Source organism: Camelus bactrianus, chromosome 5 (genome assembly GCF_048773025.1).
Source record: "Camelus bactrianus isolate YW-2024 breed Bactrian camel chromosome 5, ASM4877302v1, whole genome shotgun sequence".
Lineage (NCBI taxonomy): Eukaryota > Metazoa > Chordata > Mammalia > Artiodactyla > Camelidae > Camelus > Camelus bactrianus.
The window spans coordinates 93,736,112-93,757,830 of NC_133543.1; the positions used below are offsets into that span (position 1 = coordinate 93,736,112).

Genomic DNA, 21,719 nt, shown 5'->3' on the forward strand with positions numbered 1-21,719 from the left:
CTGCATTGTACTGGTTCACTTGAGATTGTTTTCCAATGTAAGTGTCAGAAAACTCAACTCGATTGGGCTTCAACAAGATGGAATTTAGTATTTGACAAAACTGAAGGGTCCTAGGGTTGGCTTAGCTGCAGGCTTATCTAGATCCAGGTCTTCTATGACGCTGCAGACCTGGTCCTACTATCCTCCCTTTGAAAGTCGCAAGAAGGATGAGGGATGTCTGAGCGGCTACATAGCATCCCTGTTTACTCTGATTCAACCAATTTGAGGCATTTGCCAGTCCCACAATAGTCATGGTGGCCACGGGGATCTAGTGGTTGGTTGGCTGAGTCTGAGTACCATGTTAGACTGAGAGGAGAAAGTCTGATCTCCCCACAGGAATTACCACTGCCAGGAGTAGGGAGAATGAATCCCTGCAAAGAACAAATAGCGAATATCCACAAAATTCTCTAAGCCCTCTATCTATTTATCTACTGATTGATTGATAAATCTATCAATCTGTCTATCTCCAAAGTGGACCTACTTCCCTTCTTCATTTTTCCTTTATAAAGCAAGTATTTTTGAGCATCTATAATGTGATCGTGATTCCAGCAGTATGCGAGGAAACAGGATTCCAGCTCAAGGTGACTAGATGCAGAGTCACTTCTACCGATAAGGGCCTAATGGGGCTGGGATGATGGATTGCATGCCGATTTCCGTCTGCCAAAAATCGCGGAGGATGTACTAAGTCATGCCTCTTTCTTGAAAGTCCAACTATGGGTTGAAGCATATTGCCTGTCAAAATAGAAAGAAGTATAACATATTAATCTCTTGGCTCTTTCTAGATCTAATTTTTCATAAGCATAGACTGTTTTAGCTGGAAGTGATACCTAGAAGAGACCAGTGTCGAGCGGAGAAAGAGGGAGGTTCCAGAGCAGACACTCTCTTCACACCTACACCCCCTACTCCCCGGTGAAGTGAGCGAACGAGACTCACTGGGCCGCACAGTGCCATCAGTGTTCAGTCTTGTGTATCTGCAGAGAAGGCAAGAGGGAGGCAGTATCAAATATAAACTTTATAAATTATAATTTTAATGAATAAAATCTCAATATTGATTTCCTTTTACTCATTCATTGTAAAATGCCTGACATGAAGGATCTGAATGGTTAGCAGATGCCAGTGGTCAACTCGCCGACAGGCAAGTTTTATTATCTCCTTTACAGCCATAGCCTCCATTTCCCTTTCAGATTTTCCCCGTTTGCTTTATGATTGAATATTCCCTTTCCCTAATACCAGACCAATACACCTTCTTGAAAAATCAACAGAAAAAAAATTCCAGGTGGTTTAGAAATTTGCAAATGTAAAAATATACTGGATTATGCATCAGTGTCAGGGATGGATTTAAAACATTTTTTTTTTTACTGAAATGTAGTTGATTTACGATGTTAGTTTCAGATGTAAAACAAAGTGATTCAATTATACATTTACATACATACATATTTTCTTTTCAGATTCTTTTTCATTATATATTATTACAAGAAACTGCATATAGTTCCCTGTGCTATACAGTAGGTCCTTGTTGTTTATTTTATATATAGTAATGTGTGTTTGTTAATCCCCAGCCCCTAATTTATCCCTCTTTGCCCTTTCCCCTTTAGTAACGATAGTTTGTTTTCTATGCCCATGAGTCTGTTTTTGGTTTGTGAATAGAATTTGAATCATTTTTTTTTTTAGATTCCACATATAAGTGGTATCATATGATATTTGTCTTTCTCTGACTTACTTCATTCAATATGATAATCTCTAGGTCCATCCATGTTTCTGTAAATGGCATTATTTTATTATTTTTTATGGCTGAGTAATCAGAGATGGATTTTTGAGCTTTGCAGAAATGTCACCAAAAAAAAAAAAAATTCAAACAAGAAAATTCCTAGGTGACTCTTCAGTTTGTATCCCAGCTTCCTAGATATGCTTGAAAGAGTTTCTATATATGAACTGGGATTTTGTTTCTTTCCAGCAAGACTACTATGCGATATTGGCATGTTTGGTTTTCAGACTTACACACAGAAGCCTCATCTCTGTCACCTTCAGCTCTGACATCTCACCTTGGCAGCTCACCCTTCTCAGGGGTCTGTTTTCATTTCTGAAAGGAAGCATTTCTCAGAAGGAGACACAAGACATTAACGCTGATGGATTTTCAAGAAGAAAGCAAGACAAGTAACAATCTCTGTTGAATAGCGTTGTCAGCGCGGTTCCAGAGTTCTTGTTTTGCACCTTTATTTGTCAGTCCTGATCAACAGGTACTTTGAAAAACTGAACCAAATACCGTAGAAAGTTAAGAGCATGAAGACTCGGCTCGCCTAGGTTATCTTGAATGAAATGCGGGATTTTGTTTTGACTTTGTTTTTTGAGGTTATGTGGAATCATGCATCATTTTTTAGAGAAATGGCCTTACATTGCAAATGATGATCCTGGAAACAAAATTCAGGAGGACAGGACTTAAAGGTAGGAATTGTAAAGCCAAAGTTATGGATGGCATGTTATGTGTCAGACTCTATGTTAAGTGACTCATATGTAGCATTTCAGGTAAACTTGATCACAATTCTGCAAGGGCAGTACTACTATTTATGACTTAAGGAAATGGTGTTTGGGATCAGTAGCTAACGCAGAGGTACTAAAGGACAGAGCTGAGAATAGGAACCACAACTCAGCGACTCCAGAGCACAAACGTCCAGGCCTGTCCACTAGCCAATAGCTTGCTTGGAGGAAACATTTACAAGTATTTTATCAATTCCTTCTGGGAAAATAACCTCTCTCAATTTAAGCAATACTTTATTTTTTGATTTTGTAATAAAAAACCATCCAACAGACAAGTAGATCTTGAACCTTACCTTCATTTTGTGAGGAGAAGTGTACTTGTTTAACTGCAGGATTATGAAACTTATTTTTATTTTTATAACATGAGCTGTGTCAGGCTTAGTCTATCTTGAGAGCGAGAGTCTTGTTGCAAAAAGGCTCCGCTTGCTCCAGCCCACGTAAATTTCACTTCAAGCCAAGTGTTCCTGTAGTGGAGTTGGTCCCACTTCCCCGACCACCATTTAAGTGCTCAGTCTGAAGCAAGAGAATGCCCTGTTTTCACAGGCATTTCTTATTTCTGGGGTCTCATTTTTGTTATTTGGCTTTCTCTTCCCTGCTTCTTTGGTTTCTGAATGTCATAGGTTGTATGATTGTTCCCAAGTATGTCCATTTATACCCCCCTAGAAAGCAGACACCAAGCTGGATGGAATTTAAAGAGTGAGAGATTTGTTGAGGAAGAGAGGAGGATGCCTGGGACGAGGAGGGAGCAGGAATAGGCAGGAAGAGCCTCAGGCCCCAGACAGCATGAAACCTGTGAAAGAAGAGGGGGAAGGGAAGAATAGTTGGATGGCAGAGTCTCGGAGCATGGTGTAGCTGTGGGAGAGTCTCAGCCAGCTTAACAGCGGAACTAGAGACGCGAAGATGGCCCATAAAGGACTCCCTGCTGGGCAGAAGTAGCCAGGTCCCGTACTTCCTCATGCTCAGCTACTGGCTAAGAGCTCCCCAGGCCTTGACTAAAATGCTGCACCAGACTGGAAGACTCTGTGGCTGGTGGCTGTCAGCTAACTCCTGTCCTTAGAGAAGTTTCTCTATTTAGGGATATCTGATCCACACAGCTTCACCCTTTATGCCCAGCAGAAGCTCTTCTGCAGGTCTGGGGACCAGCTTTTTCACGGCTCCCTTTGGATGCTTCCTGAGGGGAGACGTACAAGGGGGCCGCTGGTGTGATGAACTGTCACCCCCACCGCTACTGTTCATATATGTGCTGCAGCTGATACTCGTCATCTCCCTCCTCCAACATTTATTCTAAATTCCCCTCACTCTCACCCTCAGCTGACATCTCTGCTGGTCTCAGTGGCTTACCTGGTGGTGAGGCTAAGCTCAGTTCATGAGAGGTTGGAACCTCTGGTAAAAAAAAAAAAAAGCCTTCTTGAGCCAGGTGGCCACCTGTGACCTTGCAAAGTCCCAAATGGGCAAAGGAGTATCAAGAGGGGCCCCACACATCTTTCTCTCTGCCCCATCTTATAAGTGCAGCTCTGCCTTCTCCTACTGATCAGGGTCAATGATCTCTTCCACAGTGGAGTCTTGTCTTCTTGCCTGCTGGCCACTATACAAAAGGAGTTCAGATTCCTTAGAGGGGAGCTATAGGTTTGTTGTTCAATGAGAGCCTTGCTGTGTCTTCTAGAAAGAGTGTGCCCTCGTTGGGGACCAGGACTTCTAACTTGGTAGAGACCAGAATTATGAGGACAGGAAGCACAAAATCCCCCAGTGGGTCACTGGTTGTTGGTTACCTTCACTCCGAATGTCAAGTTCCCCCTTGAAAGGAGAGCTCAGAGGCATATACCACAACTGCTGTACCAGAATGTGGTCACCTGCCTGGAAGAGGATTATGCTTCCTTGCATATTGTCGTGTAACTTACAGGGTTTTCCTTTTGGAGGACAATCTGTCACCACCACAGTGACATCAAGCTTGGCCATGAGACTGGTTTTAGCCAATGAAATGTGAGTGAAAAATTATATGCCACATCTGAGCAGAAGCTTTAAGAGACACTGTGTGTTTCAGTGAGTACTTTTCTCTCCCTTCTGTGAGAACATACCCCAGTGGTGGCTAGATCCTAGAATGAAGACAGCATGTGGAACAGAGCCACGGCTGATACAAAGCCAACCCAAAGATTTCAAGCAAGAAATAAACCTTTGTTGTTGAAAGTCATTAAGAATTGGGGATCGTTTGTTACTCCAGGATAACCTCACAAGATCTGACTAATACATTGTACCTTTTCTTATCTGTGATATTTTGCATGGTCTCTGACAAGCCTCCTTTGTCCCACTTTCTGATGATGAGTCTCCCTGGCTGTTTCTCACAAACAGATGTCTCCTCATCAACGTCTCTAACTGCTGTTCTTAACATTTCTGGCGGGGGGGGCAGGGGCAGTGTCTCTGGATTGGCTACATCAGAAATAGTTGGATATCATTTTTTAAGAAACAAACTTATCGGTTACAAAGATTCTGATTCAACAAATATGATCTGATAGTAGTCCTTAGTATGGGTCCAAGAATTTGCATATTTTAAAAACTCCACATGGTCCTATAATAAATTCAGAAATTAGTTGTGTGCTATGTTCCACAATCTTCAGTTTGCTTTGGACTAATTGTCTTTGCTGGTCTCTTGGACCCAGCTGTGCCATAATCTTTATTGCTCACCACTAGCCTTAAATAAGGGCCTTTGTACCCAAATCATCCTGAACCATTTCTTCATCCTGCATCCACAGCCTGGGCAAATGAAACTTGTACCCAAGACCTGCTATTCTTTAAATCATATGTTGCATTTCTCTTTGGAAAAAGCATGTGTATGTGTGCATCTGTGTGTGTATATATTACATATATGAACAAAAGGATGAAACTGATGCTGGAAAAAATGTAATTTTGAAATGAAGCAGCAGAGCTAATTATCTGTCTGGGAAAAACAGCAAGGCCCTATTTAGGTAAAAAATAACAGAGAAATTGCTGATGCAATGGTTCCTAGTAAGTCTCTCATAAATGCCTGTGTGCATTAACACATGCATGAATCCCCTCATGTGGATTTGATATGTGAGAGTGACTGTCTACATAAATTCCCAAGTACCTTTTGTTCAGTGGTAGGGTAGCAGAAGTAAGGAAAAGACAGGCAAGATAAGATGATTGAGACAAAGTTAGAGGAAATCAAATATCACAATTATCACCAATCAATGGTAAACCTCCCCGTTTTATCACATCCATCTCCACCTCCACGACCCCATTTTGCCTTAAATTCTTAACGAGTTTTTCACAAATCAATCCATTTGAGTAAGCTTCTGGTAAATTTCTTGATTGATGTTCTTGAAGAAAGTACGGAAAATGAAATGCAGAAAACCACTGCACAGATTTAGGACGCTGACCATGAAGATGTGGAAACCTCCACTTAGCCATTGGCTTGATTTCATTCATGCTTCTGGATACCCACTGCTCTGGTTAGTACACTGAGGGTCCTTTATTTATTTTATTTTTTCCAGAGATAGTCTACCTAGTATCTGAATATCAATTCAAAATATTCAGGAAAAAAAATAAATATAAAAACCATTTTTGATTAAGCAGCAAAGTTGTGATCAGAATTAAATGCCAGAATCAAAGTCTCATGTTCTTGTTGGATCCTTTCTGACTCTATTCACAATGGTCATAGAATTGTCATAACTCCTTAACTGAAGAGGGAAAAAAGACTCATTTACCGTTATTGTTCCAACTGAAATCTAACATGTATGACGAACATTATAGTGACATGAAAGCTACGATGAAGAGCCAGATAAATTAAGATTAAAAAGAAGCCTAAACAAACTCATGTCTGGAAAGGTAGACTCAACAGGCTTCCAAAATTCATATACACAGAGATAATGTTTACACTTCATACATGTCTAAGAAAATTAACCAAATAATTTCTAACAGTGCTTCATTTTGTTTCTTCTATTGGTGAATGAGCATAAGTGTGGAAAACTCTAGAAAGATGTAAGAACTCACATTGACATTCATGTTCCTTTTCTTCATAAAAGAGTCACCATTACATGATGCATCATAGAGGAAGGCCCAAGAGTCATTTCCTGTACGATGAGCTGAATTTCAAACTGAGAGACAGTTCTTATATATTTTAAATTTTTTGTTCAAAGTTTCCCACGTAAAATTTAAGAGTCTTACATTTGGAAACTTTGCATACTCTGAATATTTATGAAGTATTTCGAACTATTCCGGGATCAGGTGATATGTTAACGACACCTCTTCATGAGATGTTGCTATCTTATTATACGAGGCTAATTTATTAGTAGAACCAAGTTACTAGTGTCACCAAAGGAACTCTGGAAACCTAAGAGAGATGGACAATTCCTTTACTGATTAAGCAAATATTTTTCCTCTTTCTTCCTCCCTCCCTCCCTTCCTTCCTTCCCCTCCCTCCCACTTCCTCTCTTTCTCCCCTCACCCCCTGTATTGGTAACAGAACCCCTTTGTTATTGTGTGTTTCGTTTTCCCTCTGAATTAAGCAGGTAAAAGTAGGGAGGATTTTGATGCAGTGCAGCAGAGGAGTTTCAAGTGCCCACTTGACCTCAGTCATGTGTCAAAAAGCAGTCTATGTGTCATTGTCATGGAATTCTTGTTCACTTTTCCAACCACCGACAAGATTTACCTCCAAGCAAAGAAAAGCAATTGAAGATGTGCTTTGTGGTAGCTTCCCACCCCCACGCCCCCTTTAGAATACTCTTTTGAGAGTATCTGGATACGTAGATCAGGATTTCTGGTTATAATCAAGTTACACTTGCTTGACTGTCCTATTGAATGCAAAAGTGCAGAACATTTTCATGCTAATGCAAGCGTTTCCTCACCAGTCTAAGGTTAAATTGTGACCTAGCCACTGTTACAAACATGCTCGTCCCCAGGACCTGGCACAGCCTGGCTCACTCCGCCCGGATTTCGTCTCTCTCTTACAGCATCGGTGGAGACGTGGGGCGAGGCCACGAGGGCAGTTACGTGGGCAAACACTTCCGCATGGGATTCATGACGATGCCCGCTCCCCAGGACAGGCTCGCGCATCCTTGCTCCGGCGGCTTCTCCGTCAGGTCGCAGTCGCTGCACTCGGTCGGGGGCACAGACGACGACAGCAGCTGTGGCTCCCGGAGACAGCCACCGCCCAAGCCCAAGCGGGACCCCAGCACCAAGCTGAGCACGTCGTCGGAGACGGTCAACAGCACAGCGGCCAGCAAGAGCGGGAAAGGCGCCGAGCGGACCGAAGGTAAAGCCCGCCTCCGCCCCGGCCGGGAAGGAGGTTTCAGACCCCGTGCTCGGGTCCGCGTGCTAACCCGCATCTGCCTTCCCCCCGGGTCCCATAACCCTGCCTCCCCCTCCCTGAAGTCTTAGGAAAGAAGAATCCTGGGGGATGGCTATTTATTGGGGTGTTGTCCAGTGACAACCCCCAAAACGTGTATCATTTGTATCATTAGAAAGGAAAGGCGATATGTGAGTTTTCTGACCCCCTCCTTAAAGTTATGAATAGTTAGGAAATTAGTTTGCCTGGAAATAAATCTAAAATTTATATTTTCTTGCTTTTATAATTATTAACTTGTATAATTATAGACATATTATGTGATTATGAGGGGAACCTTGTAATGAGGGAAAATATAAAGAAGAAAAATTTAGAAATAATTTTTTTTTCACATTTTGGTATACTTCCTTCCAGTGAATATGGATTTATGCAGATATGTGTGTGTAGTATATACACACATGCATTCATGTATGTATGTGTATATATATATATATTCATATCTCTACTTCAATTTCTGTCTTTTATCTTTTTTTTAATTGAAGTATAGCCAGTTTACAATGTTGTGTTAGTTTCTGGTGTACAGCACAGTGATTCAGCTATATACATATATCTATATATATATTTATAGAGAGAGAGAGAGAGAGAGGGAGAGCCATATATACATACATATTCTTTTTCATATTCTTTTTCATTATAGGCCATTACAAGGTATTGAATATAGTTCCCTGTGCTATACAGTAGAACCTTGTTGTTTATCTATTTTATATATAGTAGTGTGTATCTACAAATCCCGAACTCCCAGTTTATCCCTCTATGCCCCCTGCCCCATGACCGTAAGTTTATTTTCTATGTCTATGAGTCTATTTCAGTTTTATAAACAAGTTCATTCATGTCATTTGTTTAGATTCCACATGTAAGTGAATCACATGGTATTCTTCTTTCTCTTTACGGCTTATTTCACTTAATAGGACAAACTCCAGGTCCATCCATGTTGCTGCAATGGCATTATTTTATTCTTTTTTATGGCTGAGTAGTATCTTCTATTTCTACTTATATTTTACCTCAGTTATGAAATACATGCATAAAATATATCTTAACCTCCTTGCTGGTCTATGATTATAAGTTAGGTCAGGTTAACCCCAGAAGTCACCAGCTCTTTAGCCTTGCTTGAGTAAATAAGTTTCAGCTTTCCTGAGTTTTTTCCGAGGAGTCCCTTGGTGGGCGAGAAGTCCCAAGTGTGCTTTGATACAGACCTGTTCGGAGTTTTGTGCATCAGGTGTGGAAAATGCTTCAGGGTGTCCAGTGCTGCCAGTGGCCAGCTTGAGAGCGTGGCTCTGCCAGGTCCCATAGTGCTTCCTTACCCTGTTTGTCCCTGACATTCTTCCCGACTGGCTCCCCTGAGCCCACAGTGTTCCAAGGTTCCCAGTGGCTTGCAGCAGAGAGTGGAAGGCAGGTGGTCCTTTCCTCAACTGGGCAGGTTGCTTTGTCACCTGGGCTCCTGGGTCCCACACGAAAGCTCCCTCATCCTCTCCTCTCAGCCTTCCACAGAAGCTCAAACCTAGTCCATGAGATGGTTGCCCATGAGGCATGTCCCATCTCTTCCAATGCCCTCATCTCTCCTTTCTCCCAAATCGGTGTCCAAGTGCCTATATAGTCAAAAACCAAAAACTTCATAGCCTATTGAAGAATACAAATAAATTCCTGGAGATGGAGTTAATCCTTGCATTCTACTGGGAAAATCTCCACTTAGGCTCAGGTTTTCCTACTTCACATATATGTGAAAACACATCATGAGTATATGTGTGTACGTGAGGTGAGTTACATATGTGAATAACATGTGTATGCATATTTACAAAATTAAAGTCCTAGTGCATAGAATCTTGTGTTTTGTATTTTCCCTTATTTTCTTGTGACGCTTTCCATAGCATTCAGTTTGTTGTGGGGAACACCATTTTTAAGGAAGGGCATGTGCATCGTGGTGCTTTATTTAATCATTATCTCTTTGGTGAATACTTAGGTTGGTCCCTGTTTGTTTTGCTACAATGAATGGCACTGCTTTGAATGCATGTGTGTGTGTGCGTCTGTTTATTTGGGTAACTCTTTTTACTGTTCCTCGGCTGCCTTGGAATAGATCAGAAATCTGATCCTTTATTCTCATGACTCAGGGTCATCAGTATGTCTTTCAACTTGTAACACATTGATGTTTTAGAAACAATTTCAGGTGTTTCATTTACCTGTTAATAAGCTAAAGAGCTCTAGAGATCTGCCTTTTGTAAATTTTAAATGTTGTTCCTAAGTTTCCTCTGATAGTGATACGTGGTGCCTTTCATTTTTCTTCATATTCTGTAATCCTGTTTCCAGAAGCAACCCCGCTTCTATTTTTACTGCCAGAAAACTACATAATTGATTACATTAGATTGTTTTCAAAAGCAGATTACTAATTTAGAACAGTGGTCTCAGAATGATGAGGGTCTGAATATACTCTAGAATGATTCAAGAATAAAATAACCATGTGGCGGGTGTGGGGTGGGGGGATTGTGTAAAATGAAACAGCCAAGACCAGCAGCCAGTAAGGAGTGTGTTATCGAGCTGTGTGTGAGGTTGCTGGAAACATTCCTGGATGCAGTGTAATATACATGCCTCAGAATAGCCCTGCCTCCGAGGAGGGGACCCTGGGGTATTCAGAGTGGACACATGTGGAAAATCATGACTGTCCCACAGAAGAAACATTTGAGTGGTGATTTGGTTGTCTTAAAAATATAAGTGATAACCATTCCTTTGAGATGCTTGAAGAAACCAATTCCTGAAGTAGAGAAGCTCAGAATTCTTCCAGATCCCTCACCATCTAAAGATCTAAGGTTCTAAACAGCTAGTTATCAAACAGAAGACAGCAGCTCTGTTATCTTTATTTCTTCTGAGGACAGAAGAGGAGACAGAGACTAAATTACAGCAGCAGCAGAAAGTCTTATCTCAAATTTGGAAAACTATGGGCAGTGAGATTTATTAAACACTCGGTTCAAGTTCAACATCTGTCCTCAAAAGGAGCTCTAAGGATGGGGCGAGGAGCCTTCAGCTGTAGTGCGTCTTTGTGGATGGTCAGTGGACCAGACGGACTGTTAAGATCTGGTGCAGAGATGGTCGACTTCTAAGGAAGAGTGATTCTCAATGCAAATTTCACCTTCTCTTCAGAACACTTAATCAAAAAGCAATTGAAAAACTGGATACATTCAAATCTCTTCTACCAAGTTATGACTTTAATAACAGGAGAGAATCAGGGCTTAGTTCAGAGATGAAAAAATCTTGAGTCTGAAGGCGTGCATGCATGTGTGTACTCAAAGCCAAAATTATATAAATATGTAGATTGTTCTTTTATGAATTCTCAGTCCTTTATCATTGTGAGTTAACTGGAGTTCATTACGGAGCATATGTTTTCTTTACAATCTTTCTAGCTATCAAAATTATAACAAAGATGAAAAATGACTTTTATAAATCTTGGTCTGTCTTTTCTTTTTACATTAAATGTCAGCAAAATCAAAATATTGATTCACTGGCATTAGAATGATTTCCATGGTAACCAGCTTCTATTTAAGAAGAGGATTATGACTTCCCTGTGGATAAAAGTAAAACAGAACTGGACTTGCAGCAAGACAGCTTTTCAGAGTAGGAAAAATATATATACAGTTTAATGATGAACACACACATACAAAAAATCACATACTAAGAAAGTATAATTCCGTTTTTAAAAATTATAATTCTGTCATATTAATAAAACACATTTACTATTTTATTTTAAGATCTTTTATAATAACACCTTTAAAAATTTATACACTGGAGAAGGTAAACTGGTAATAAATATGCAAAAAATATTTTAATTTCCCCTTTCTATTGTTCCATTGTGATACCTGCTTAGTTTGAGGAAAGATTAGATGAAATAAGGGAGTTAACTAGAAAGGATGAGAGGCTGACAAGCTGCGTGGGTCTCATGTAGGATGCAGAAAAAGCAGGGACCGTACTAACTCACATCCTCCATTCCCATTGCTCAGGTGAAGGCACATCCCATTTCTCAGTAGCATCATTCCTAGAGATGCTCTGTGGTGCAGGCAAAAGAGGCTATACTTAGACTCTGCGGGCAAATGTTGACTTTGGGCAAGTGATCTAATGGGACTGTTTCTTTAACTTTAAAAGGATTACAAATCACTGAAAACTGATCACACCCTGTCTCCCTCACAGCCTTGCAACAAGCCAGAGGGCTGATGCCCACAATGGTGCATGGTAAAAAGAAATTGCTATAAAAGTGTAAGTTAATACAATTTTAAATGTGTACTTACCACCTATGAAGAGGCCTGAATAACATGAACTTTGGGGTTAGTGTAGCATCGATATTCAACATAAATAGAAGAGAAAAATAAAAGCCATACAGATTCACATTCTACATGGTAGGCTTAATAATTTTATACAATGACCCAAATAAACAGAGAAATATCCTCCAAGTATAATAACCTTTTAATAATATTATGATATTAATATATTTAGTATAATGAGGAAAACATATTTTTACTAAACTTCAAGTAATTCCACACTTCACACTCCTTTAAAAACATAACTAAGTATTTTTGAGGTGTAATTGAGGTATAACATCATACCAGTTTCACCACTGTACAAAATGGTGACCCAGTATTGGTGTGTATTGTGAAATGATCACAATAAGTCAAATTAACTTCTGTCACCATCCATGGTTACACATGGTTTTCTTGTGATGAGAGCTTTAAAGAAGTAGCCTCTTAGCAACTTTCAGATATGCAAGGCAGTCTTATTAGCTGCATTCACCATGTTGTACATCTCATTCCCAGGACTTCTTTATTTTATAACTGGAAGTTTATACCTTTTGACCCCCTTCACCTATTTTGCCCAGCTGCCAAAATGAAGTTCCATTTATTTTATTTGATTGATTGATTGATTTCTATTTGTTTTAAACTCTTTTAACAAGTCATTTCCAACTCAATGTATGATATTACTTCACGGTTGTCTACTTACAAAGCAGTGAAGAAATGTGCATGTGTTGGGATGGTTTTTCTGGTTTCTAATTTTATTGTCTAGAGATGTTTGGTAGAGTCATATCTATGAGTCAAAAATTGGGATACTGCGGGAACAGTTGGAATCACGAACTGTCCTTAAAACTTGAACCATGTGGTTGTGCCAGAACCAAAGTAAAGCCAAGTTCATCAGAGGGTCACCACCTTCAAAACAAAACCAAACATAAATGCCTTTTGTTCAAGTTTACCAAACAAAGTAGGTTACAGCCTTCAGCAACGCTGTTTTTCGTGCCACCATTTATTCTGCAGATACTTTGAGCACCTACCTTGCTGTGCTGGGGAGTCGCTGGTGAACAGTGATCCTTTCCCTCACGTTACCCATGCCCAATTTTATTTCCAGTTCTCTGGCTCAGCTTGTTTCCCTCTATCCACGTCACGAAGCAAGCACTAATTTACAGGAATCTTTTCTAGAAACCAGAAAATCTGGCATGACAACCATGTGAGCATCTTCCATGTGATTAGTTGTTTAGCTCTGGAAGAAACAGTTAAAGGTATTTTAAGAATGTGTTTTTCCCTCAAAGAATTTTTGCTTCTCTTTCATTGTTCCGTGCTAATAAGTTAAAAGTGTCCGAATCTGGTTTTGTGCCAAGGTAAAGCTTCTAAAGCAACCTTGGGCATTTGAGGAGAGAGGAGGAGAGACAAGTTCAGTATGCTTTTTTTTTCTAATTGAAGTATAGTCAGTTACATGTCAATTTCTGGTGTACAGCATAATACTTCAGTCATACATACACGTACAAATACTCGTTTTCATATTCTTTTTCATTATAGGTTACTACAAGGCATTGAATAGAGTTCCCTATATACAGAAGAAAAATTTTTTTAATCTATTTTATATCTAGTAGTTAATATTTGGAAATCTTGAACTCCCAGTTTATCCCTTCCCACCCCCTTTCCCCCAATAAGTTTGTTTACTATGTCTGTGAGTCTGTTTCTGCTTTGTAGATGAGTTCATTAGTGTCTTCTTTTTTGTTTTTTTAAATTCTACGTATGAGTGATATCGTATGGTATTTTTCTTTCTCTTTCTGGCTTACTTCACTCAGAATGACAATCTCCAGGTCCATCTATGTGGCTACAAGTGGCACTATTTTATTTATCTTGGGGAATTTACAGGTTTCCCAGGTCAGAATTTGAGTTTGGGATCCTGAATCAGCACCAGTCAGGGCCAGCCAGAAGCTTCATTTTGCTATCTCAGTGACTAGCCTAGATTTCTGGCACACAGGATACTCATAAAAAAATGTTAAGACTGTTTCTTTAATGACTCAGCGTGACATTAAAAAAACATGGGCTTTAGAGACAAACAGACGTTGGTTTCATATCAGTGCTGCCAACATTTAACACATTCTCTCTCATGGCCTCATTTTCCTCATCTGTAAAATGGGAATAGCAATATTGCTATTCTAAAGTGGCAGGTGGAATCATATCCAAGACTTTTATCCAGATTTCCACACTCCCTGCTCTACTCACCATGTATATTTCCTGGAACTGACACACCACTGGTGACCTGAAGATGGAGGAACCCATGTGGCCAGGAATGTGGGTGGTCTCTAACAGTTGAGAGTAGTTTCTGGCAAAAACCAGCAAGGAAACAGGACTTCAATCCTATAAGGAACTGAATTCTGCTAACATGAATGAGCTTGGAAGTGGGTTTTCTTCCAAAACCTCCAGACAAGGACCTAGCCTGGCTGCCACCTTGTTTTCAGCCAGGGGGACCCTGAGCAGAGAACACAGCCATCTGGGTCCTGGCCACGCCCAGACTTCTGATCTGTAGAACTGATAGAGAGGTACTGATTTTTCAGCTGCTCTGTTTGTGATACCTTGTTCTATAGCCATGGAAAAGTAATCCATCTTATCAAGTTGTTGGGCATCTTATCAAGTTGAGGTAAAATCCATGAGCCATGCACATAGCTTAGAGCCTGGAGACTAACAGATGCTCAGATTACCTGGCCATGCTTCCTCTCGGCCCTGGGCTGTGTTCTCAGCGGCCAAGACAGTGCCAGTGGCTTTCCAGACTTCCTGGGCCAGACCTGGAAAGTAAACAGAATGAAGGAGGTTTGGAAGAAGCTCCAAAGAGGACATTTTAGTCCTCTTGAATGTCTGCTTAGCTCTTTCAGAATTTGTTTGGATCTTTTCCTAAGAGGGCCCTTCTTTTCTCACCAATGGTTTTTTCCTTTCAAAGGGCTCAGCAATGGCTTTTCAGTGGTGTTTTGAATGACTCATTTAAATGACTGCAACTTGCCTGCTTTGTGCCTTGTTTTTTCACATAACAAGTGGCTCTTGTGCTTCACAGTGTGCTTTCTAGAAGTGTTCAAAGCCCCACTTAGCCCCAGACTCACACAACTCGAGGAACGTGGAAAACAAGCTCTCGAAATTGGCATCGTTTTGGCCTCAGGCAGCAGTCTAGTGTGTATTCTTGTTTGTTTTATGGGATGAGATGTGGGGAATTGTCATCGAAGGCCCACATTCCTGGATTTCTCTTTCCAGGTTGACAGAATCAGAAGCTGCTAGGCTTCCTGGTATAAAAGCCATCTGTCAAACCAGACTGCTCAGGCAGGGGTAGAGTTGTACGTAAACAGTGTGTGATCTTTTCCTGAACGTGCCCTGAGGCCCATGAATGAAACAGTTTGTGAGTCAAATCATCTTTCTCTCTGTCCCTGCCATGGTTGTTGATTCTAGTCCAAAGAACTACCCTGCCTTTTTATGGCTCACCCAACCCCCTTTGAGTAACAGTCTGGATTTAGCCTCATTTGTTTCAATATCTTAGATTCATAAGAGGATTTGCATCCATGTTATTGGCACAGATGAAGTCTTCCAGGAGAGACCGATAAGCCCAAGGTGTCTGTTGTGATCAGGGCACTGATTTTGAAGGTGTTCCATTGCTGTACAACAAGCTGACACCAATTTAGTGGCTGAAACAATACATGTTGATTATTTCACAATCTCTGTGAGTCAGGAGTCTTCTCAGGGTCTCCCAAGGCTGCATTCCAGGTGGGTCCTTGTCTGAGGCTCAAGGTCCTTTCATGCTCATGTGGGTGTTATCAGAATTCATTTCCTTGTGGTTGTAGATCACATGGTTGCTTAGTTCATTAAAGACAGAAGGAAAGAGTGTCCCTCCCTTTGATTCTCTCCCTTCAGGGAAGGCTTAGGTCTTTGTTTAAAGAGACCCTTTCGATGAAAGCAGAATCAACTGATTAGGAACCTTAATTACAATTGGAAAACCCTTTCACCTTTTCCCCATATACTGTAACTCCATCACGGGAGTAAGATACCATCATCTTCACAGTCCTGCTTACACTCGAGTAGAGGGAATTATACAGGGTGTAGGAGTCTTGTGCACCAGTCTAGAATTCTGCCTACTCAGCATATATTGCTTTCCCAAAAACTATCTAGCTACCTGATTAGATACTTAAGAAGTCAGCTTGTGGAAAGTTAATTAGCAATGTAGGAAGTAAACTATAATTCAATAGAATAATATAAATATCACAAGACATATAAATAATTGGTAAATAAATAGGGCAAAATATAACTCCTTTTCTCATTTTTTAATTTGTCTTTCCTTTTTTCTATGTAAAGGAAGTCATTCCTGATGTCAAATGCCTGGTTTATTATTTTTGAGTTGAAAATAAAATCTCATTTCTTTTGGCCTCAGCTTTATATGGAAGACATGAGAAAATATACTTCTCAGTCCAGCAGCTCCCAGGACAACGGCATTCTGTTGCATAAAGATCCAAGTAAATTATTGACACCAATGTGGTATAAATATAAAAAGTAGTAGTGTGCATAAATGTCTACTTGATCTTCATTGCTGATTTTCCTAGCTGATGAGCTCTTTTGTTGACTCAGTGGGTTAACTTAACCCAGCAGTCACTGTTCCCTAAAACACCAGATGGATGTGGGCTAGATAATACACAGCATCTTTGATATGGCAAAGATACTCTTCAGAGCTTTGGCCTGTTGGTTTCTCCAGAATTCCAGCATTGTAGGGATTAGCAGTGGTAATTAATACCAAGTACCTTCCTCTCCTTTGTCTACCTGTTGGGTAGCATTTTTATAACAAGTAAAGATGAGACTACACATTCCCAAATTTTGTGACTTCTGAATTGCAACACCTACATTTGATGCAGGAAAAACGGATGTGGGGTATGAGGAGGGCCGTGTCCCAGGCTTCGGTTGAGCCCCTGGGATGTGCGCCACCAAGTGTGGGACCTTGGCTTTGGGCAGGAAAGAGTTCAAGAGTAAGCCACAGTTGAGAAGAGGTAGATTTTTTTAGAGAGATACATCGAAAGGCAAGAGAAAGGCCATCCATGGGGGTTGGGTGCTCAGATTAAAAGTAGATACACACTCCATAGACAGAGTGTGGGGTCTCCAAAGAGGGAGAGAGAGGGGACTGTAGCCACAAAGCACTGTGTTGCCAGTTTTTATGGGCTCAGTGGCTTCATATGCTAATAAGTGGAAGGACCAGTCTAACTAGCTTGGGGAAGGGGCTGGGATTCCCAGGAAGTTGGCCATTTCCCACTCTTTGACCTTTTGTGGCTAGCTTTGGGACTGCCATGGTGCTTGTGGGCATGTTATTTACTATGTTAATTAATTACAATGGGTGTATAATGAAGCTCAAGATCTGCTAGAAGTTGAATCTGCCACCATCTTGAGCCTCAAGGCCAGCTGGGGGTTGACTCTTCCACCATTTTGATGTTAATCGCTGTAGCATTCCTTGAATGGCTGTGCCCTGCCCCCTTCCTGTCTCACATCAATTTCCAATTAGGTGTCAGTAGACCTCAGAAAGCATGTGCCCTCCAGTGAAGAAGAAAGTACTGAAGGGAACCCTCATTGCAAGTCCCCGTGGTCTCTGTTTTTGTCTGGCCTCAAATCTGGATAGAGATTTATTTCTTCTTTGCATTTATATGGAAGCATTAGGAAGTAATGTAATAAATTCTTAAGTTACTAAGATTTTGCAAGAAAACTGAGGGAAAAGAGTTGATAGCCTGCCTTCTTTAAATGATCTCTATCTCTTTTAGCTCTCTTCTCTGCAGAACCATCACCTCTTCTCTTCTCTAGACTTTAGTCGGGCCCCTACACCCTGAAGATAACAAGAGAATGTCATCCTTAAAAGGGAGTTCAGAGCCTTCCTGCACTGACAGAAGCATGCTCTCTGAGAGTTAACCCAGCCCCTTCCCAATCGTTCTAACCCGAGTCGGTGTCTTTCTGAGAGTATTTCTGATTAAAAAAGAAAGCATTTTCTCCCATTTGATTACACAAAGCATTTGATTTTTCACCAAACAGTTAAAATGTCGTTTTTAATTTTAAGAAAGTGCATGATTTCCTCTGTACCCATACTCTGCATCTCACAGATTTATCAGTAATGGGCAGGAATCTTTCCAGTGGGTGAACTCCCAAGGCATGTGGGAAATGGGATTAGCTCATTTCAGAGGAATCTAACTTTGATACTAATCTTACCTATTGCTAATTTGTCCCAGGGGTCTCCTCAAGACACAAGCCTGCAGCCCTCCTTCTTTGTTTACCTGGTTGTACAAGACTTTCTACATGTCCCTGCTCTGTGATCTCAACTCTCATTTGCTCCAGATCCACACTTTACTGCGGACTCCACCTTCACTGGGCCACTGAACCCAGTCTTGGTCCCCATCTCACTGGCTTTCTTCTATGCCTGTCCTTTGCTATTTCTCTTCAGCATTTTAGACCACTGATCATTCCTGTGTTTCCTAAAGTCTCTCTTTCTCTGTTTTTCATGCACGGTGTGGGTGGTGGCTCTTGTTCTTCCAGATTCCCAAATGATGACGTCTCCAGACTCTGTCCTTGGCTCTCATCTTCCACTTTAATATTTGTTGAATAAGCAAGTGATGAATTCTACACACTCTCCGAATGTCTGACTGCATCTCTGGACCCACACCTATCTGTAGATGTCACAGAGTCTTCAAACTCATCATGACCGTAGACTCAGCAGTTTCCTCAGGGTTTCCTATCTTGATACTCAGTTTAGAAATGTGAGGGCCTTATCGGTTTGCTCTCCTTACCTCACTCCTGGCGTCTCATTAGTTATCAAGTGCAGCGGGTTCTGCTCCTCAGCCTCTCCTGTCTGACCCTCTCCATCATGGGCACTCTTACGCTGCTATCTCAGACCAGCGTCATTTCTCATGAGGACAACTGCTCGGGCATCTCACTGGCCCCATGAGTTGCCTTTTTATGACTTTCAGGGAGGCTTTTCTCCTAGGCATGTCCAACCATGTCACTATTCAGCTCATGATTTCGTGGGACCGTGTCCTGTTCTTCATCCATCTGATCAAAGCACAACACTTGAACATAACCATCATCTGACCCCTGCCAACCTGCAGAGCCACGTCTCCCACCGTTCATGACTCTCACAGCATTCCCAAACTGTATCACTGTCTCTGAACAAGCCAAGCTTGCTCCTGCCTCTGTGGCCTTGAATGTGAAATCCCCTCTTTCTGGAATGTCTTCTCCAATTTAGTCTCTATGGCAAATTTCCACTCAGATATCAAGATCGCAGTGCACTCGCTACCTTCTCTGTGATTACGTTTGGAAGCACATTTTTTGTGTGTGTGTACTTTGTGTACAACTCCAGTTCTATACTATTGGTTACATGGTATTCTAAACATTTACCTACTGTTGTATCCTTATGAGCCTCAGCACTCCTTAAACACGCAGACCTCTTCTTTTGGTCTTTGCACCATGCCTTCCACAGAGTAGGGCTTAATGCTGAAGACGCATATTTTGAATAACGTGCTCTTTCTTAAATGAGTCTTCCAGGAGACTAATTGCTATGAAGAGTTAATGCACTTTCAAGAATCTTCAGTGTAGAAAGAAGTTCAGGCATTTGGAGAGCTTAGAGGAAAAGCGTGGTGATTGATGACCCTCAGGGAGCAAGTGTGTCGGCCGTCCATCCATCACTCCAGCCCCAGCTTTGTTTACGATGCAGTAACCACTCTGAATGATTTAAAGGATGAGATGGTCTTGCTTGCTCTTAGGTTTGTGAAACCTTATAATATACTTCCTCCATTTTTTTTTTAACAATTCTGAATCTTGGTACGTCCACAAATTAATTACAGGTCGTGGCAAAGAATACTCTTGACAAGGATGTAATGTGTTATTGGCACCATGTCCCTTTTAGTTTATCTTCATGTTTTAAGTCAAAGAACAGTCTGCTTGTCCCCTTTAGATAAGGTTTAAAAAAAACCCCACAATTTCTCAATTGAGATGCAACAGAGAGACTTCTTTCCCTAGAATGTCTTCTGGAAGTCAGTTTTAAGCTTTCCTATTCTTACAGATTTTAGCGTTCCCCTTAGCTATTTATGTCATAGTCTTAGAGGTCAGGTATGTTCTTCTAGATTAATTCTGTTTTTCTATTCTGTAGGCATCCAGCTTCTGAGCGGTTCTTCATTCTGCCTTCCAGAAGAGTGTGTCAAGCCATTTTTTAAGGCAGAGTGATTGCCTGTGTGCATAAATCTTGCCTTTAATTGACCTCAGTGAAACACATACTTACTGTAGAATGAGTGCTTCGATTTTATGGCCCTACGCCTGTACTGAGAGTGTCTATAATATGCGTTGCTTTCTGTGCTTTTGCTTGTTAAGTGGGAGGGCAGTGATTGAAGACAAACTCTTTAAAATTTTTTTTTTTTTGCTATTAATATGTATTCAACTAAGTTGATTGTTTGAAGCAGAACATGGGAACACATTGCCCTTTGGAAATCTCTGCTTCTTGACAACTCCATCTAATGAGAACAGCTGAAAATTAAGAGGAATTAAAAAAGAGCTCAGTTTAGGGAAGCCAAACTCCTTCTTGCACTAAAGCTCATGGATTTTACAGAATGTCAATTGCAGCTTTAAAAAAAAAAAAAACTTATAAATTTGTTACTGGAAGCAATGGATAAGCATGGGAAAAGGGAGAGCAAGGATTGTTTTACTGATGCTAAGGGTAGAGAAACCAAACGTGAAGAGTTTATATACTTAGTATCAGTCAAAGAGCACCGCTCTCTTAAAAGGCCTTGATGCTAATTTGCCTCCTGGTATTTTCAGTGTTGGTGTGATGGCCCTGAGGATGTCATTAGTCAACAAATACTTATTATGTGCTATGTGCAGGGCACTGTGCTAGGTAATGGAGAAACAGGAAAGGTACGTTATCTCCCCTAAAAGACATTACAACCCAGAGAGGGCCACCGCTGATTAAACAGGCAGCCATGGTGACGTGGGACCAGTTCCCTGGTGGGGGATGTGCAGGGCCTGTTGAGTGAGCATAGATCAAGGGCACCTACCCCAGCTAGGAGTCAGGGATGGCTTCTCAGAGGACATACTGTAAAGTGCTGAAAATAAGGATGCAAGGTATTTTAGAAATATCCCTTATAAAAATGCTCAAAATGAAAAAGTGCATTGCAAGTGAATGAGAATGTTCTTCCTTCCTCCAGAAAATGTGACAAAGCGAACTGAGCTATATCCTTGTGCTTTCAAATAATTGAGGACCCACAGTCCATATAGAATCTTTATTTGGGGGAGGTCAGTTGTTTATTTTATCTTATAGAATCTCCCATCTCTCTGAAATGTGAAGGGCTGGGTTACCTTTAAGAGAAAGCCGAGAGTACCCAGAGATGTAATTCAACCTGAGATACTCCCACAGAATACACAGACCTCGCACCCACGTGTTAAGTAGAAACAAGAAGACACGAAAATTATGTCCCTTGCCTGTTTTTATATGTTTCCATTTTATTTCCTTTCTCCTAACTGTGTCTGGA

General features: G+C 41.0%; 1 protein-coding gene across 3 annotated transcripts in view; it reads left to right on the forward strand.

Annotated features, from left to right (window-relative positions):
• NYAP2 (neuronal tyrosine-phosphorylated phosphoinositide-3-kinase adaptor 2) overlaps nt 1-21,719 on the forward strand; it is a 162,497-nt gene that overhangs the window by 11,233 nt on the left and 129,545 nt on the right. For all 3 annotated transcript variants that reach the window (XM_074364403.1, XM_074364401.1, XM_074364402.1), the window contains exon 2: nt 7,539-7,840. In XM_074364403.1, coding sequence (XP_074220504.1) covers nt 7,539-7,840 — 302 coding nt within the window. The remainder of the gene's footprint in view (nt 1-7,538; nt 7,841-21,719) is intronic.